Source organism: Schistocerca nitens, chromosome 10, assembly GCF_023898315.1.
Source record: "Schistocerca nitens isolate TAMUIC-IGC-003100 chromosome 10, iqSchNite1.1, whole genome shotgun sequence".
Lineage (NCBI taxonomy): Eukaryota > Metazoa > Arthropoda > Insecta > Orthoptera > Acrididae > Schistocerca > Schistocerca nitens.
In genome coordinates, this window is record NC_064623.1 from 14,146,915 (window position 1) to 14,165,215 (window position 18,301).

The window sequence follows — 18,301 nt, forward strand, 5'->3', positions numbered from 1 at the left end:
ACTCCTGTAAGAAAGGATATTCCGGAGACATGGCTTTGCCATGGAAAATGTCCCGAGTTCGAGTCTTGGTCCAGCACACAGTTTTAATCTGCCAGGAAGATTCATATTTCATTTTGGTTGTACCCTGGTAATCATTGTTGCTAAAACCTTCCTTATGGTCGCTGACACCAGTTTTAACGTAGAAATCCTCAAAGAAGTCAGGTATTTTTTTTTAGTTTGGATCTAACCTATTTTCATAATGAGTGGGGTTCCAAACCATCTGTTCTAGATTGTTTTCAGAGAAGTCATTTAGTAAAGTTTCACAGGATATCTTCTCCCACCTACAACGAAAAAAACTGTAACTATCCCAATTGATTCTGGATGATTAAAACCTCCTTCATTGATTACGGTATGATTAGGGAACCTGCATAGTATCCAACTGTTTTCTCCAAAGTTGGAATGGTGGTAAATAGAAGATCCAGTATAATTTTATGCCACCCCTGACACTGAGTCTTGTGCAAACAGTCTCATATGCAGCTTCAGTTTCTATCTCAGTGTATTGGAATCTCCTGTCTACTGTGACAAATACACCACTTTCATTTCCCATTAGGCTAGCCTTTCGATATACCCTCATTTCTGGCAGTTTTGGGGTTTAACCAGCTTTCCTAGTATTCTGTAATTACTGATTTTTAGGACTGCTTCGAACTCTGGCACTTTGTTGTGTATACAGGGTGTTTCAATAAGAATATGTGTGTTTCGAATGCATATACTTATTGAACTTTAAGACATATGAATATCAAACCTTACACCCATATTTACGAACCTCTCAAGTTCAGGTTACAGATGTTCAATATGTCTTCTATCAATGACACGAACATTATGACATCAGTACTCAAATTCCTCCCATACTCAGGCAAACATGTCCTTCGTCACTGATGTTATAGCAGTACGGATCCGGTTCTTAAACTCTTTCAGGTTCTGTGGGGTGGTGGTACATAAACATTCTTTAATGAAACCCTACAGGAAGAAGTCGGAGGGTGTGAAATCCGGTGACCGTGGAGCCCATCTGAGACATGCTAAGTCATCAGTTCCTTGAAGACCAATCCGACAGTTCGGTAGAGTTTCATTCAGATATTCATGCACTTGGCAACTCTAGTGAGGGGGTGTCCCGTGTTGTTGAAAAATGAAGTTGTCTTTGTGCAGCCTCGGAAACAACCAGTTTTGTGACATAGCGAGATACTGCTGACCGTTAACCATGTTTCCATCAAAGAAGAATGGGCCATAAACATATGATCTGGATATCGCACAAAACGCATTGACTTTTGGTGAATCTCGTACATGTTCAGTGGCTGCATGTGGGTTCTGTAGGCCCCAAATTCGAACATTGTGTTTGTTTACCTGACCACTGACATGGAAAGTCACTTCATCACTGAACACGATGCATTGTGCGAAAGTGTTGTCATTCAATAGCATCAAGAATCTCTTTCCAAAATGCCACACCTTTGTGTTTGTCATCAGGAAGCAGAGCTTGTAACAGCTGTAACTTGTACGGCTTTGTAACCAACCGACGTCTCAAAACATGCCAAATTGTTGTTCTAGGCAGTTGTAACTTCCGACTGGCATGACTAATTGATTTTGAAGGACTATGTTGGAAAGCAGTTTGAATTTGTGCAACATTTTCTACAAGAACACAAGGGCAGCCAGGACTCTTTCCTTTACGTACACATACTGTGTATACAAACTGTCGATACCATCTGCACATATTCCATCCATTTGGAGGATCAATTTAGTACCTCAACCTGAAACGTCTTTGCACTGTAATCACAGAATTGCACTTCGCTAACTCGAGAACACAATGTTTTCTGCTGTGGAGTAGCCATTTTAAACATATGACGGTTATCGAGCAAAACAGAAGACAACTGACATCTAGTGGCTCTTAATATAAACTAGACTATGTATTTGTTTCTCCAGTAGCCGAGCCAAGGTGCAGCGATCGATAGGTGGACAAAATAATACTTTGTAATAAGTATATTATTTTTGAAACACCCTGTACTTCAGCAGTTATCCACTAGGACTCACGTGTGAGGGGCATTTCTTAGGACCTTACAGTGTTACTTCTGCGTCTCCTACAGCTATCGTGATCTGGACTGTGTCACCTAATCTGAAACGCCCTTGTATGCACTCCACACACAGTCAGCTACCTAAGGAGCAACCTCTGATATTTAGTACACACTTGGCCCATTTAAGGGGACCCTACAGTTCCCAGTTCTGTGGTGCAAGTCTAGGAAGTCACAGTCTAGCTTGTCACAGAGACTCTGTAGTCTCTAGTTTACACCTTCAACTCAACTTAGAACCAGGGAGCCAAGGGTAGTTTGGGGACGGCATTGCAAATTGTAAATTTTGTGGGAACTAAATAGGCAAGGCTGATATTCTCAAACTCTTCTGCCAGTTGTTGGATGGATCCAAGTATGACCTTGGAGCCCAGATGACAGACATCATTTGTTACAACATGTGCCACAGTGTTCAGTTGGTTGCATCCTCTCGCCTCAGTGGTTGCGGGAATTACCTCTATAACATATTTGTATTATTATTCACCACACGTGTGAACTGCCTGTCCATCATTCTTGCCTGCGAACAATAAAGTCAAAAGTAGGATGGTGTAAGTAGGATTGAAAGTTGTAGGGAAGGTATATGACCATTTTTATTATTCTTATTATGATTGTAAAAAGCTGGCAGGTCATGGGCCGTGTGAGAGTATTAATGTAGGCCACACAGGAAGGGATTTTAAAACAAGATTCAGGTAGCACAGTTATGCAAGTAGTGGGCTGCCATTTGAGAGAAAATGGCCACCAACTATGTCCTGTTGAGAGTAGTTTAAAAATTCTACATTTGGAACCAAAAGGCAGGCATTTGGACATACTAGAAGACCATTCTCATTTTTGTACTAACCCAGATGAAGTAATCAGTGAACAAGTAACAAATAATATACAATAGTTTTTTAGCATTTTTGATGGGCTGCTAGCTTAATTTCTCTTTTACATTTTTCACTAGTATATCTGGACTACCTTCCATTTCATTTGTGACATGTGCATAGTGTCAGATGAAACAAGCTACATAAAACAAATAGTAGTACGAGAATGCCTGTTAATCTAAACTTGACTGATTAAAAACCCTAAAACCATTCTTAAAACAATGAAAAACAATTTAACATTAATATCTAGGCAAGATAATTTTAAAGCCAGAAAAATATATCAGTTGAAGATTTAACACATTTTCCAATAAAACAGGATAATTGTGTTACAACAGATTAAGGTATATATTGGGGTCCCAACAATTCAAAATTTGCTGAAGATGAAGCCAGCAAGCTAATGAATATGGATTCAGATTTATCCTAAGAGTAAAATTAACTTGAACAGGAACATTAAGCTGTGCAACCACGGTTAGAGGAAACAGCGTGAAAGACAGACAGCAGTAAGAGGTGCCGAGCGTATGCACTTCGAATGATGTAAACTGCTGACTAAGTAAATAAGGCCCGATCATAGGTAACGCGTACCAACAATGCAGTACATGAGATAATTAACAACAGTTCCCTGTAGCATTAATAATTTTAATTAGACAGAATTCCATCACACAGCTGTGTATCAAATAAATAGCTCTTAAGGTAGAATAAATTAATATGAGCTCTTACCAAAAACCGTGAGAACTAACATACTTTACAACAAATGAACCAAAAGATTTAAGAAACAAGCTACAAATATTTAAAAAAAAATAATTTCAGTAATAAGGTAGAACTACTAGAAAATTTTTCTTTTCTAGTAAACCATTAAAACAGACTCAAGGACACTAGCATGACATTCAAAGCTCACCAGTACACACATTAGTCCATAGTGGTTTGGAGCGAACAGTTGCATCCTGGAACAGACTAAAATTTACCTGAGCCACTTAAATAGAACAGATGCACTACATAATTTTTTAGACCTCATGGGTCTTTAGCATTAGCTTCAAAGAAACCAAATTATAAATAGATCAATAAAACAGCAAAACAGTCACCCATTCTGACATGAACAATTAATCATCCATGGTAACAGGTAATATTAAACATTTCACTGTACCCCCAATTGAGAATTACATGACCAGTCATTTACTTTAAAAATCAGAAGAATTTAGAGGAGGTGGACAAGAACAGGTAACGCATATACTAATGCACACTGCCAACGTTCAAAATAAGCTTTCTTCTGGAACACAGCACTTTATACACTGGCTAAAGGTTCACGAGCACCATGGATACATAAGGTTAACACATAAAAGAAATTATGACGACTTAGTGGCCAGTGAATCAGTTTAAAATGTCTACCATATTGTGCAGTCACATTGCCCTTTGAATACCATGGAGACTCGGACATCCATACCCAACAAACAGAAGGAAGACAGATGAAATTGACTGGGAACACTGCAGTGAAAGCGTGGCGCCCTTTTGATAAATCGCAGCACAAGCCACATCGGTACTCAATTGGGATAACATGACCCCAATATTGGGCCGCCCACCAGCACCTAACACCATGGCGAAGACACCTCACAAGAAATTAATCAAAGTTATGTTCCTCAGCTCATACTGGCCACCAAAACTAGCAACCATGTTCGGAGCCATCACACCGGAGGGTGCTGTGCCTCAACAGCACCATGCGAGTCAAAGATCATATGAATTGTGAGAAAGCCACCATGGCTCAGATTTTATAGCACTCTATCTTCAGGCCCCCCCCCATGAACCATGGACCTTGCCATTGGTGGGGAGGCTTGCGTGCCTCAACAATACAGATAGCCGTACCGTAGATGCAACCACAACGGAGGGGTATCTGTTGAGAGGCCAGACAAACGTGTGGTTCCTGAAGAGGGGCAGCAGCCTTTTCAGTAGTTGCAGGGGCAATAGTCCGGATGATTGACTGATCTGGCCTTGTAACATTAACCAAAACGGGAATTAGTGAAGTCCGGTGGCAGGAGGAACAAGACTTCTGTTCAGGTGACTACAGGGTTATGAACACAAAATCAAATAGGGGTAATGCAGGAGTAGGTTTAATAATGAATAGGAAAATAGGAGTGTGGGTAAGTTACTACAAACAGCATAGTGAACGTATTATAGTGGCCAAGATAGACACGAAGCCCATGCCTACTACAGTAGTACAAGTTTATATGCCAACTAGCTCTGCAGATGACGAAGAAATTGAAGAAATGTATGATGAGATAAAAGAAATTATTCAGGTAGGGAAGGGAGACGAAAATTTAATAGTCATGGGTGACTGGAATTTGACAGTAGGAAAAGGGAGAGAAGGAAACATAATAGGTGAATATGGATTGGGGCTAAGAAATGAAAGAGGAAGCCGTCTGTTAGAATTTTGCACAGAGCATAACTTAATCATAGCTAACACCTGGTTCAAGAATCATAAAAGAAGGTTGCGTACATGGAAGAATCCTGGAGATACTAATAGGTATCAGATAGATTATATAATGGTAAGACAGAGATTTAGGAACCAGGTTTTAAACTGTAAGACATTTCCAGGGGCAGATGTGGACTCTGACCACAATCTATTTTTTATAAACTGTAGATTAAAACTGAAGAAACTGCGAAAAGGTGGGAATTTAAGGAGATGGGACCTGGATAAACTGACTAAACCAGAGGTTGTAGACAGTTTCAGGGAGAGCATAAGGGCACAATTGACAAGAATGGGGGAAAGAAATATAGTAGAAGAAGAATGGGTAGCTGAGGGATGAAGTACTGAAGGCAGCAGACGATCAAGTAGGTAAAAAGACGAGGACTAGTAGAAATCCTTGGGTAACAGAAGAAATATTGAATTTAATTGATGAAAGGAGAAAATATAAAAATGCAGTAAATGAAGCAGGCAAAAAGGAATACAAACGTCTCAAAAATGAGATCGACAGGAAGTGCAAAATGGCTAAGCAGGCATGGCTAGAGGACAAATGTAAGGATGTAGAGGCTTATCTCACTAGGGGTAAGATAGATACAGCCTACAGGAAAATTAAAGAGACCTTTGGAGAACCCCCTGCGGGTTCGGGGGTTAGAATAGGCCCGCGGTATTCCTGCCTGTCGTAAGAGGCGACTAAAAGGAGTCTCAAATGTTTCGGCCTTATATGATGGTCCCCTCTCGGGTTTGACCTCCATCTTTCTAAATTATTCCGAAGAGCGAGCCAATTGGGGAAGGGCGCCTTACATGGTGCACTGTATCTGTCGTGCATTGAGACCTTTAGCCGGCTTTTTTGTCGTTGCAATGGTGTCCCGCTCGTTTTCCATCTCTTGGGCGAGGATACGTCCCTGGGTGCGATTACCACGCTGCACTCTGCAGTGTTGCTTTTAACTGCGACGACGACCTTGGACATTTTTGCACCTAAGATCCAGCACGGTAGCCAGTCCGTTGTGGTGGGGCCGCCATGTACCCTCTTGGTTGTAGCCCCCTGACAACACAGGGATCGCTCTACTGATGCCTGCGCCGTTAACTCCCCACGTATGCCAAGGAGTAGATGCCCATCTCCTTGGGGCATCAGGACTCCCGGCAATGGCCGTCCTGCCAGATGGCTATTGCTGCGGCTGGGTGGCACCCGTGGGGAGGGCCCTTGGTCGGAGTAGGTGGCATCAGGGTGGATGACAGGCAATGAAGCGTGGCACATCTTCTCTTGCTGGTGGCCAGCCACCAGCAGTCTCTAAGCGTTCGAGGGCCCATTTTAAAGGTAATGTTTATGACCCCAAATCGTTCCCCTCCCTCGCCACACCATGGGAGGGTCGGAAGGCGTTGAATGAAAGTGACACGTATTCGCCCAGATATCTTGTCTGTACCAGAGCTGATGGGGAATCTTTTATATCCGTGAAGCCTCAGTTCTTTGTAGACCATTTAGAGGACAAGTTTGGGGAGGTGGAGGGCTTGTCCAAGATGCGGTCCGGATCGGTGTTGATAAAAACGGCATCCTCCACCCAGTCGCGGGCCTTGCTCGCTTGTACTAAGCTGGGGGATGTCTCCGTCACTATCACGCCCCATAAAAGTCTGAATATGGTCCAGGGCATTATCTTCCACAGGGATCTCCTTTTACAGTCCGGTGACGAGCTGTGCGCCAACTTGGAGCGCCGAGGTGTCCATTTCGTCCGGCACGTCCACCGGGGTCCGAGGGATCGTCAAGTTGCCACCGGTGCCTTCATCTTGGCCTTCGAGGGTGACACGTTACCGGAGAAGGTCAAGGTGATGCTGTACCATTGTGATGTCAAGCCATATATCCCTCCCCCGATGCGGTGCTTCAAGTGTTGGAAGTTCGGCCATATGTCTTCACGCTGTGCTTCCGACCTCGTCTGTCGCGATTGCGGTCGACCATCCCATCCTGATCATCCCTGTGCCCCGCCTCCAATCTGTGTGAACTGTGGTGCGCACCATCCGCCTTGCTCGCCAGACTGTCCGCTTCTGCAGAAGGAGCGGAAGATCATGGAAATCAAGACTCTCGACCGCCTGACGTACACTAAGGCGAAGCGGAAATATGATCGGCTTCATCCAGTGCGCATGACAGCTTCTTATGCCGCAACTGTCACTCCCGTTACAGTTCCATCCGCTCCAGTCAGCTCTCAGAGTCGAAGGACCACACCTGCCCTCTTGATGGTGGGGGGCCCTAAACCCACTGTTGCTCCTGCTCCATCTACTTCAGGAGCAACACCCCCCCAACCATCGGGGACATCAGTTCCCCCTTCCCAGCCGGAGAAGCGTAAGACTTCTTCGGCTCCTCTCGCCAGGAAGGGGTCCTTTGGGGACCTCCCTTCGCAAGTTCCGACCGGTACCAAAGCCGACAGCCGCAAGTGGCTCAAACAACCGCCGGTCCCTGGTCGTCGGGACACACAGTCGTCGTCTGTCCCTGAGACTGACCCAGTGACGCCCTCCCAGCCTGAACCACCGAAGGCACAGCGCGAGAAGCAGAAGAAGAAGAAAGTCCCCAAGGCTACCGACATTGCGGTGGCACCCATTCCACACATTGCGGTGGCACCCATTCCACCGCTTCCTACAAGCTCTGCGTCTGAGGATGAGGTGGAGATTCTGGCGTCCGCTGAGGACATGGATCTCGCCAGTCCCTCGGACGCAATGGATGGCTGTTGTACAGGTGGTGACTCAGTAGCAGCAGGGGCCCCGGAGGTGTAATCTGCCTCGCCAGCCCCTTCACGCCTTTCCCATCCATGGCCAATACCATCCTCCAGTGGAACTGCAGCGGTTTCTTCCACCATCTAGCTGAGCTCCTCCAACTTATCAGCCTTCATCCTATCCTTTGCATTGCTCTTCAGGAAACTTGGTTTCCAGCAATGCGAACCCCCGCCCTCCGTGGCTATCGGGGTTATTATGAGAACCGGGCAGCGTCTGCATATATGTCCTTAACTCTCTTCACAGCGAGTTTGTCCCTCTACAAACAGCTTTAGAGGCTGTCGCTGTTCGGGTGTGGACGGCAAAGGCTGTTACCGTCTGCAGTATTTACCTTCCACCGGATGGTGCTGTCGCGCAGCATGTCCTGGCTGCGCTGATAGCCCAACTGCCGCCACCCTTCTTATTGCTGGGCGATTTCAATGCCCACAACCCTGTATGGGGTGGGACTGTCTCCGATGACCGCGGTCGTGCCGTGGAGCATTTGTTGGCTCAGCTCGACCTTAGCCTCTTGAACACCGGTGCTCCCACGCATTTCAGTGTGGCCCATGGCTCGTTCTCAGCCATTGATCTCTCTCTTTGCAGCCCCGGACTTGTCCCATCCCTCCACTGGAGAGTGCATCCTGACCTGTGTGGTAGTGACCATTTTCCCATCTATTTGTCACTGCCCCAGTGTCATTCTTCTGGGCGCCTGCCCCGCTGGGCTCTCCACAGGGCTGACTGGCCGGCTTTTACTTCCGCTGCAACCATTGAGTCTCCCCCACAGGGTGACATTGACGGGGTGGTCCGTGTCTTAACCACGTCAATCATTTCGGCGGCCGAGGCTGCCATCCCCCGCTCTTCTGGACTCCCGCGGAGGAAGGCTGTACCCTGGTGGTCGCCGGAGATTGCTGAGGCTATTCGCGACCGTAGGCGGGCCCTCCAGCGTCAAAGGCGGCACCCGTCTCTAGAGACCCCCATCGCCTTTAAGAGGCTCCGTGCCTTGGCCCGTCGTCTTATTACACGGCGTAAGCAGGAGTGCTGGGAGCGGTATGTCTCATCCTTGGGCTCCCGTGTCTCCCCCTCGCTCGTGTGGTCCCGGATCCGGCGGATTTATGGACACCAGACCCCTATGGGTGTCCCTGGGATCTCCTTGGACGGCGCTGTCTGCACAGACGCTGCCGCCATTGCTGAACACCTTGCTGCGCACTTTGCTAAGAGCTCTGTGACTGCAACTTATCCCCCCGCCTTTCGCTCTCTAAAGGAGCGAGCCGAGCAGACGCCGTTATCGTTCCACACGCGTCGTTCTGAAAAATACAAAGCTCCTTTCAGCGAGAGGGAATTCCTCGCTGCCCTCACCGATTGCCCTGATACGGCACCAGGACCGGACTGCATCCACGCACAGATGCTGAAGCATCTCTCCAGGGACTGCCAGAGACACATCCTCACCATCTTTAACCGCATTTGGAGCGAGGGCGTGTTCCCGTCGCAATTGTGAGAGGGTCTTATTGTCCCCATCTTGAAGCCCAGTGCGGACCCACTGACGGTGGACAGCTGTCGTCCCATTACCCTCACCAACGTTTTGTGCAAATTGCTCGAATGTATGGTGGGGCGGCGTTTGTGTTGGGTCCTTGAGTCGCGCGGTCTCCTCGCTCCATCCCAGGGTGGCTTCTGTCGGGGCCGGTCTGCCATGGACAATTTGGTGCGGCTGGAATCTGCTATCCGTACGGCCTTTGCCCGACGTCAGCATCTCGTTGCTGTATTTTTCGATCTGCGGAAGGCGTATGACACCACATGGAGGCATCAGATCCTTGCTACGTTGCATGAGTGGGTCTTCGTGGTCGGCTCCCGGCTTTTCTTCAAACCTTTTTATTGCGCCGCTCTTTCCGGGTGCAAGTCGGTGCCGCCTCTAGTTCATCTTATACACAGGAGAATGGGGTCCCGCAGGGCTCGGTGTTGAGCGTCTCCTTATTTCTAGTGGCCATTAATGGTCTGGCTGCAGCCGTGGGGTCGTCGGTGTCTCCTTCTTTGTATGCCGACGACTTCTGCATCTCCTTTAGCTCCACGACTATGGGAGTCACCGAACGCAGGCTGCAAGTAGCCGTTCGCAAGGCAGCATCATGGGCTCTGACTCACGGTTTTCAGTTCTCTGCAGCCAAGACTCGAGTTATGCACTTCTGCCGGCGTCGGACGGTCCACCCTCATCCTGAACTTTACCTCGACGGCCATCTGCTTGAAGTGGTGGACACTTGCCACTTCTTAGGACTCGTCTTTGATGCCCGGCTCACATGGGTTCCTCATATTACTCAGCTGAAGCAAAAATGCTGGCGGCACCTCAACGCCCTCCGCTGCCTGAGCCACACATCTTGGGGTGCGGATCGCTGCACGCTGTTGCGATTGTACAGAGCCCTTGTGCAGTCCCGGCTTGATTACGGAAGCCTGGCCTATGGGTCTGCATAACCCTCAGTGTTGAAGTTGTTAGACCCCATACACCACTGTGGGGTTCGGCTTGCAACTGGCGCTTTCCGTACGAGCCCCGTGGATAGTCTACTGGTGGAGGCCGGGGTTCCCCCGCTGCGGATTCGCCGCCATCGACTGCTCGCCGACTATGCTGTCCACGTGCATTGCTCGCCCGGCCATCCCAATCATCGCCTGCTTTTCACTGCCGTGGTCCTCCATCTGCCCGAACGGCGACCTAGGTCTGGGCTTTCTATAGCTGTCCGCGTCCAGTCCCTGCTGTCTGAACTGGGGTCATTCCCTCTTCTGCCTCCCTTCCGGGTCCGTGCACCTACGCCTCCCTGGTGTTTGCCCCGGCCGTCCGTCCGTCTGGACTTGGCACAGAGACCCGAGGACTCGCTTCCGCCTGTGGCCCTCCGTCGCCGTTTTCTTGCGCTCCTCGCCTCATTTTCGGGCTGTGAGACTGTCTACACTGATGGTTCCCTGGTTGATGGTCGCACTGCCTACGCTTTTGCTCACGCTGCCCATGTTGAACAGCGCTCCTTGCCGGCTGGCTGCAGTATTTTTACTGCAGAGCTGGTGGCCATATTGCGCGCTCTTGAGCATATGCGTTCCTGCTCAGATACGTCCATCGTCATCTGCAGTGATTCCCTGAGCAGCCTCCAGGCCATCGACCGCTGCTATACCTCTTCTCCTCTGGTGTCCTCTATTCAGGTGTCTGTTTCCGCCATTACCTACTCTGGTCGTTCGGTGGTCTTTATTTGGACGCCAGGTCACGTTGGCATCCCGGGGAACGAACGTGTCGACAGGCTGGCCAAAGGGGCGATCGATGCCCCAGCTTTGGAAATCGGCCTCACGGCTCACGATCAGCAGCTGGTGTTGCGCTGTAAGGTGCTTGGGATGTGGACTGCTGAGTGGCGTGGCATGACATCCCCGAATAAACTGCAAGCTGTTAAGGAGACGACCGATGTGTGGCGCTCCTCCCTGCGGGTTTCTCGCAGGGACTCTGTTATCCTGTGTCGGCTCCGCATCAGCCATACATACCTGACACACGGCCATCTTTTGCGTCAGGAGGATCCCCCCCTGTGTCGGTGTGGGTCCCGGCTGACGGTCGCCCACATTTTATTGGAGTGTCCCCGACTGCGCACCCTCCGGCAGTCTTTTAACCTCCCGGGCACTTTGCCTTTGGTTTTAAGTGACAATGCCTCCATGGCTGATGACGTTTTAAATTTTATCCGTGGTAGTCCTTTTTATGGTTCCATTTAGGGTGGTCCTGCTCCTTTCCCTTTGTGTGTCTCTTGTCCTCTAGTCTCTCATATTTGGTTGCAGATTTTAGTGTGTAGTCGATGGTTGACTCTTTCCCTTTTTTGTAGTCGTGGTCAGTCAACCAGTCTCCGGCCATCTTCTTTTCTTCTGTTTCTTTTTGTCTGGTGTTCATCTGTACTCTTCGTGTCTGTAGTGTTCGTTACCGCATTTGTGTTCTTTTAGGGCCTTGGGGGGGTATCTCCTTCCCCTTGGGGTTTTACCTGCTTCGTGCATTTATGTCTCGCCTGTTTTTGGAATGGGGGACTGATGACCTTAGCTGTTTAGTCCCCCTTAAACATCCCAACAACCACCACCACCTTTGGAGAAAAGAGAGCCACTTGTATGAATATCAAGAGCTCAGATGGAAACCCAGTTCTAAGCAAAGAGGGGAAAGCAGAAAGGTGGAAGGAGTATATAGAGGGTCTATACAAGGGTGATGTACTTGAGGACAATATTATGGAAATGGAGGAGGATGTAGATTAAGATGAAATGGGAGATATGATACTGCGTGAAGAGTTTGACAGAACACTGAAAGACCTGAGTCGAAACAAGGCCCCAGGAGTAGACAACATTCCATTACAACTACTGACGGCCTTGGGAGAGCCAGTCCCGACAAAACTCTACCATCTGGTGAGCAAGATGTATGAGACAATCGAAATACCCTCAGACTTCAAGAAGAATATAATAATTCCAATCCCAAAGAAAACAGGTGTTGACAGATGTGAAAATTACCGAACTATCAGTTTAATAAGTCACAGCTGCAAAATACTAACGCAAATTATTTACAGACGAAGGGAAAAACTGGTAGAAGCCAACCTCGGGGAAGATCAGTTTGGATTCCATAGAAATGTTGGAACACGTGAGGCAATACTGACCTTACGACTTATCTTAGAAGAAAGATTAAGAAAAGACAAACCTACATTTCTAGCATTTGTAGACTTAGAGAAAGCTTTTGAGAATGTTGACTGGAATACTCTCTTTCAAATTCTAAAGGTGGCAGGGGTAAAATACAGGGAGCGAAAGGCTATTTACAATTTGTACAGAAACCAGATGGCAGTTATAATAGTCGAGGGGCATGAAAGGGAAGCAGCGGTTGGGAAGGGAGTGAGACAGGGTTGTAGCCTGCCCCCGATGTTATTCAATCTGTATATTGAGCAAGCAGTAAAGGAAACAAAAGAAAAATTCGGAGTAGGTATTAAAATCCATGGAGAAGAAATAAAAACTTTGAGGTTCGCCGATGACATTGTAATTCTGTCAGAGACAGCAAAGGACTTGGAAGAACAGTTGAATGGAATGGACAGTGTCTTGAAAGGATGATATAAGATGAACATCAACAAAAGCAAAACGAGGATAATGGAATGTAGTCGAATTAAGTCGGGTGATGCTGAGGGAATTAGATTAGGAAATGAGACACTTAAAGATGTAAAGGAGTATTGCTATTTGGGGAGCAAAATAACTGATGATGGTCGAAGTAGAGTGGATATAAAATGTAGACTGGCAGTGGCAAGGAAAGTGTTTCTGAAGAAGAGAAATTTGTTAACATCGAGTATAGATTTGGGTGTCAGGAAGTCGTTTCTGATAGTGTTTGTATGGAGTGTGGCCATGTATGGAAGTGAAACATGGACAATAAATAGTTTGGACAAGAAGAGAATAGAAGCTTTCGAAATGTGGTGCTACAGAAGAATGTTGAAGATTAGGTGGGTAGATCACGTAACTAATGAGGAGGTATTGAATAGGATTGGGGAGAAGAGAAGTTTGTGGCACAACTTGACTAGAAGAAGGGATCGGTTGGTAAGACATGTCCTGAGGCATCAAGGGATCACAGATTTGGCATTGGAGGGCAGCGTGGAGGATAAAAATCGTAGAGGGAGACCTAGAGATGAATACACTAAGCAGATTCAGAAGGATGTAGGTTGCAGTAGGTACTGGGAGATGAAGGAGCTTGCACAGGATAGATTAGCATGGAGAGCTGCATCAAACCAGTCTCAGGACTGAAGACCACAACAACAACAACAACTATCTTCAGGCCACAAGTTTCCCATCAGGACCATATGACCGCCATGTCAACCTCAGCTGAGTATGTGGATAGGAGGGGCGTGTGGTCAGCACACTGTTTTCCCGGTCGTTATGATGGTTTTCTTTGAACAGAGGCACTACTATTCGGTCAAGCAGCACCTCAATTGGCATCACGAGGCTGAGTGTGCCCCGAAAAATGGCAACAGCACATGGCGGCTTGGATCATCATCCATCCAAGTGCTGGCCATTCCCGACAACGCTTAACTTCGATGATCTAACGGGAACGAGTGTATCCACTGCAGCAAGGCCATTGCCTCAGATTTTATGTATAGGTTTTATCTTTTTACTTTAACTTTTATGTTTTACCATTTGTATTAAGTATGTTTTACTTTGCCCTTTATGTTGCCATGAAGTACACACAACTTTAAATTTGTTTAATTATCCATTCTTATTGTAAAATAAATTTTATTAAAAAATAATGGCTTATATCGGGTCTGCAGTGCCACCACTCATACACCATTTAACATAGGCGAGTCTACTTATGTGGTGTTCAGAACCTCTACATTCATTTGTCTGCTAGTTTTCTATATGTCAAATCAACAGTGTAGGCAGAGACAGATTTCTACTAACCATAAAGAAGACATGTCAAGTCATAGACATGCACAATTAAGACACTCACATAAAGCTTTCAGCTACAGCCTTCACCAGTAAAAAAAAAAAACGCCCGCGCGCGACTGCCACCTCCAACATCTTGGGCCGGAATGCAACATCCCGTTTGATGCAAGCAGCAATCTGGAGATGGTAGGGAAGGGGAAGGGGTAGTAGTGTATGGGTAGGAAGGAGACGAATGCCATCTGGTGGAGTGTGCAGTGATAGACTGCCAACAGGCACAGAGTCATGAGGTTATGGGGCAGAAAGGTGAGGGAGGGAAAGGGAGCAAGAATGATAGGAGTGGGGAAAGACAGGCAGATGCATTGGCAGAGGGCTGCAAATAAACAGGGTTGGAGAGGAGATGACAGAACAGAGGAGTTGGAAACCATTTGGTGGAGGTTGTGGGGACAGTATTTTACCGTAGGTTGAGGCCGGGATAGGTATGAGAGCGAGTAATGTGTTGTAAGGATAACCGCCATATTTGCAGTTCAGAAAACCTGGCGGTGGAGGGAAGGATCCAGATGGCTCGGGTGGTGAAGCAGTCATTGCAGTCAAGTGTGTTATACGAAGACATTAACTTGTTCTCGAAAGAACAGTTACTGTTGATGACCGTGCAGCTTTTCCCTGGAATAAATGATGACTAATTGAAAACCTCAGCTGCCGACAGGTGTTGTTGATATACTTCGATGTGGACAGCTGAAAATGTGTGCCCCGACCAGGACTCGAACCCGGGATCTCCTGCTTACATGGCAGATGCTCTATCCATCTGAGCCACCGAGGACACAGATGAATAGCGAGACTGCAGGGACTTATCCCTTGCACGCTTCCCGTGAGACTCACATTCCCAACTGTCCACAATTCTACATGTGTATTGTACTTTATAGTCATCATTTATACAAATGTGTTATGTTCATTTGCATGATATGCCACAATCTGGTCTGCTATGCTCTTGACCAAAGTCTGTCTGTGGCTGTTCATCCTGATGGACAGCTGGTTGGTAGTCATACTGTATAAAAAACCTGTGCAATGATTGCAGCAGAGCTGGTAAATGACACGTCTGCTTTCGCAGGTGGCCTGGACCTGATGGGGCTGGATAAACCTGTGATGGGGACTGGAATAGGAAGCGCTGGGTGGGTGGATTGGACAGGTTTTGCACCTGGGTCTTTCACAGAGAAATGATCCTTGTGGCAAGGGGTTGGGATCGGGAGTAGCATACGGGTGGACTAAGATGTTGTGGAGGATGTGTGGGCAATGGAAGACCACAAAGGAGTGGTGGGAAATGTCTCAGATAGGGTGTTGCTCACTTTAGGGCCTGATGATAGGTTATTGAAGACCTGGCAAAGGATGTGGTTCAGTTGTTTCAGTTCAGAGTGGTACTGGGTGATGAAGGAGACACTCCTTGGTGGCTGGTTCTTGGGGGTGGTGGAGGCATTGGGAGTGTGAGGGGAAATGGCACGGGAGATCTGTTTGCGGACTAGGTCTGATGGAAATTACTCTTACAACAAGTTCTTTGCTCTTGTAATTATACCAGCCTCAACCTACAGTAAAATACTGGGCAGTTTCCACCCCTTCTGCGCTATCATCCCCTCCCCATTCTCATATCTCACTCTGTTTATTTGCAGCTCTCTGCCAATGCATCTCCCCATCTTTCCCCACTCCTCTCCTTTTCTGCTCCTTTCTTTTCCCACCTCCCTGCCCCTCAACCTCCTGACGCTGTGCCTTTTGGCAGTCTGGTCACTGCACACTCTACCAGTCAGTGTTTGTCTCTCTCCCCATCCATACACTACTATCCCTTCCCCTTCTCCTTCCCCATCCTTTCCAGATTACTGCTTGCATCCCACATGATGTTTTATTCCAGCCCAAGATGTCGCAGTTGGCGGTCGTTTGTGTGTGAAGTGTGCTTGCTTTGTGTGTGTGTGTGTGTGTGTGTGTGTGTGTGTGTGTGTGTTTTACTGATGGAGGCCGTGGCCGAAAGTGTATGTGAGTGTCTTTTTAATTGTGGCTGTCTGCAACTGGACATGTATTCTTTACAGTAAGTAGGATTCTGTCTTTTCTTACATTGTCGATACTCCTACCCGGAGTTTCCAATTTTTGATATATGCCAAATCACCATTTTTGCCCTTATATCGATATAGTAACTTCTTGAAGTCGAAAGACTTCTTTGTCACTTGATTGTACTCAAAGTGCATTGTGATATCTATTTCTGCAAAAAATATGTATGAATTTTGGTTTCAATCCATTGTTCCTGTATAAATGAGTTGCTGTATGTGTTCACATTTGATATGTAAAAATGTGTTATTAATTTAGCAGGTCATCTGATGATGGGCCAACCCTGAAATAGTTATGAAAATAAAGAAGTTCCATTAACATTTATTTGGTGACTACTACTTGTGACATGTCAACTGTTTAACTATTTTAGGGAAAAAGGGGGGGGGGGTGATTACAGCTCACAGAAAGGTGTACCGGTAATCCCTTTTCAGAACTTGTGGAATCAAAAACAGTCTTTAATCACAGAATTTTCCCTTTTTTTACAACTGGTTTCAATCTGTTAGATCATCATCAGATGCGTCTCTTTCTAAACTTTGCGGACTTTGCTCAGTTTGTGAAGGTAATAGTTAAGTGAATGACTAGCGATGGTCTATGAACTGTACATTGGATTATGTAATATGAATGTAGGTATAAATTTAAAAAAACTATTTAATGACAGCAGTGTAATTCTATAAAACAATGAAGATCATGAATAAACTTTTTTCCCCTACATCAGTTATTTGAAGATGTGGCTAACAGTGACTACGTTTTCTTTGTGCAGTGACCCAGACAGGAAAGTTGCTGTATTTGCTGCCAATACTGTGGCCTTGGTGGGACAACAGGCAGAGTATATAAGACGGCACACGGATCTGTCTGTAGGAATCTATACTGGTCTTCAAAATGTTGATTTCTGGAAACCGGACAGGTGGCAGAAGGAATTTGCAACTCACGAGGTATGCCCTCATATTGCATTTTAATATATATTTCTGTAAAAATGTGTATGAATTTTGGTTTCAAATGATTTATGTATGTACCATTTTTATGCTAAACAATCACAACTGCATTTTTTAAACAAATTTTATTATTAAATGAAACTTTATGCTTTAATCTGCTCTTCAATGTAGTGTCTAGATTTTCATAAAGCATTTGACCCAGTGCCAACTGTTAGCAAAGGTCTCAGCTTACAGAAAAGCTTTCCAGGTATATGAGTGGCTCAAAACTCCTTAAATAACAGAACCCAATACGTTACCCTCAACGACGAGTGTTTGTCAGAGACGAGGATATCGTCAGCGGTGCCTTAGGGAAGTGAGACAGGACCGCAGCTATTTTCTGTATACATAAATGATCTGGCTGTTACAACCCCCTGAGCTCAGGGATTGAAATCTGTCAGATTGTCAGGGAGATACGGTTTGGGAGAGAGGGGTAACTCGTGCCGAAGCACGCAGAGAAACACTGGCGAGTGTGTAACCGACTTTATTGCGTCAGAGGTACACGGCAGGCCTTCCACTGATATCGGTGACAGTGCCGCGTGGCTCGCGTGTGTGGGTCGGTGCCAGTGCCGGTGCTGGAATCGGCTGCTTCGGCATCTGGCTGCCCGGCCTTCTACTCACGCCGTGGCTAAGTGACTGCTGTGCAGTCTGGCTGCGCCAGTAGCCTGGGACGTGTCTGGCTGTTCCCTCGAGCTCAACTCGTGGACCCCATGTAGAGCACTG

General features: G+C 46.7%; 1 protein-coding gene across 3 annotated transcripts in view; it reads left to right on the forward strand.

Moving 5' to 3' along the window:
• The window catches only part of LOC126210275 (endoribonuclease Dicer-like), a 334,521-nt gene that overhangs the window by 63,724 nt on the left and 252,496 nt on the right, over positions 1-18,301 (forward strand). For all 3 annotated transcript variants that reach the window (XM_049939469.1, XM_049939471.1, XM_049939470.1), the window contains one exon: positions 17,371-17,542. In XM_049939469.1, the coding sequence (XP_049795426.1) occupies positions 17,371-17,542 (172 nt within the window). The remainder of the gene's footprint in view (positions 1-17,370; positions 17,543-18,301) is intronic.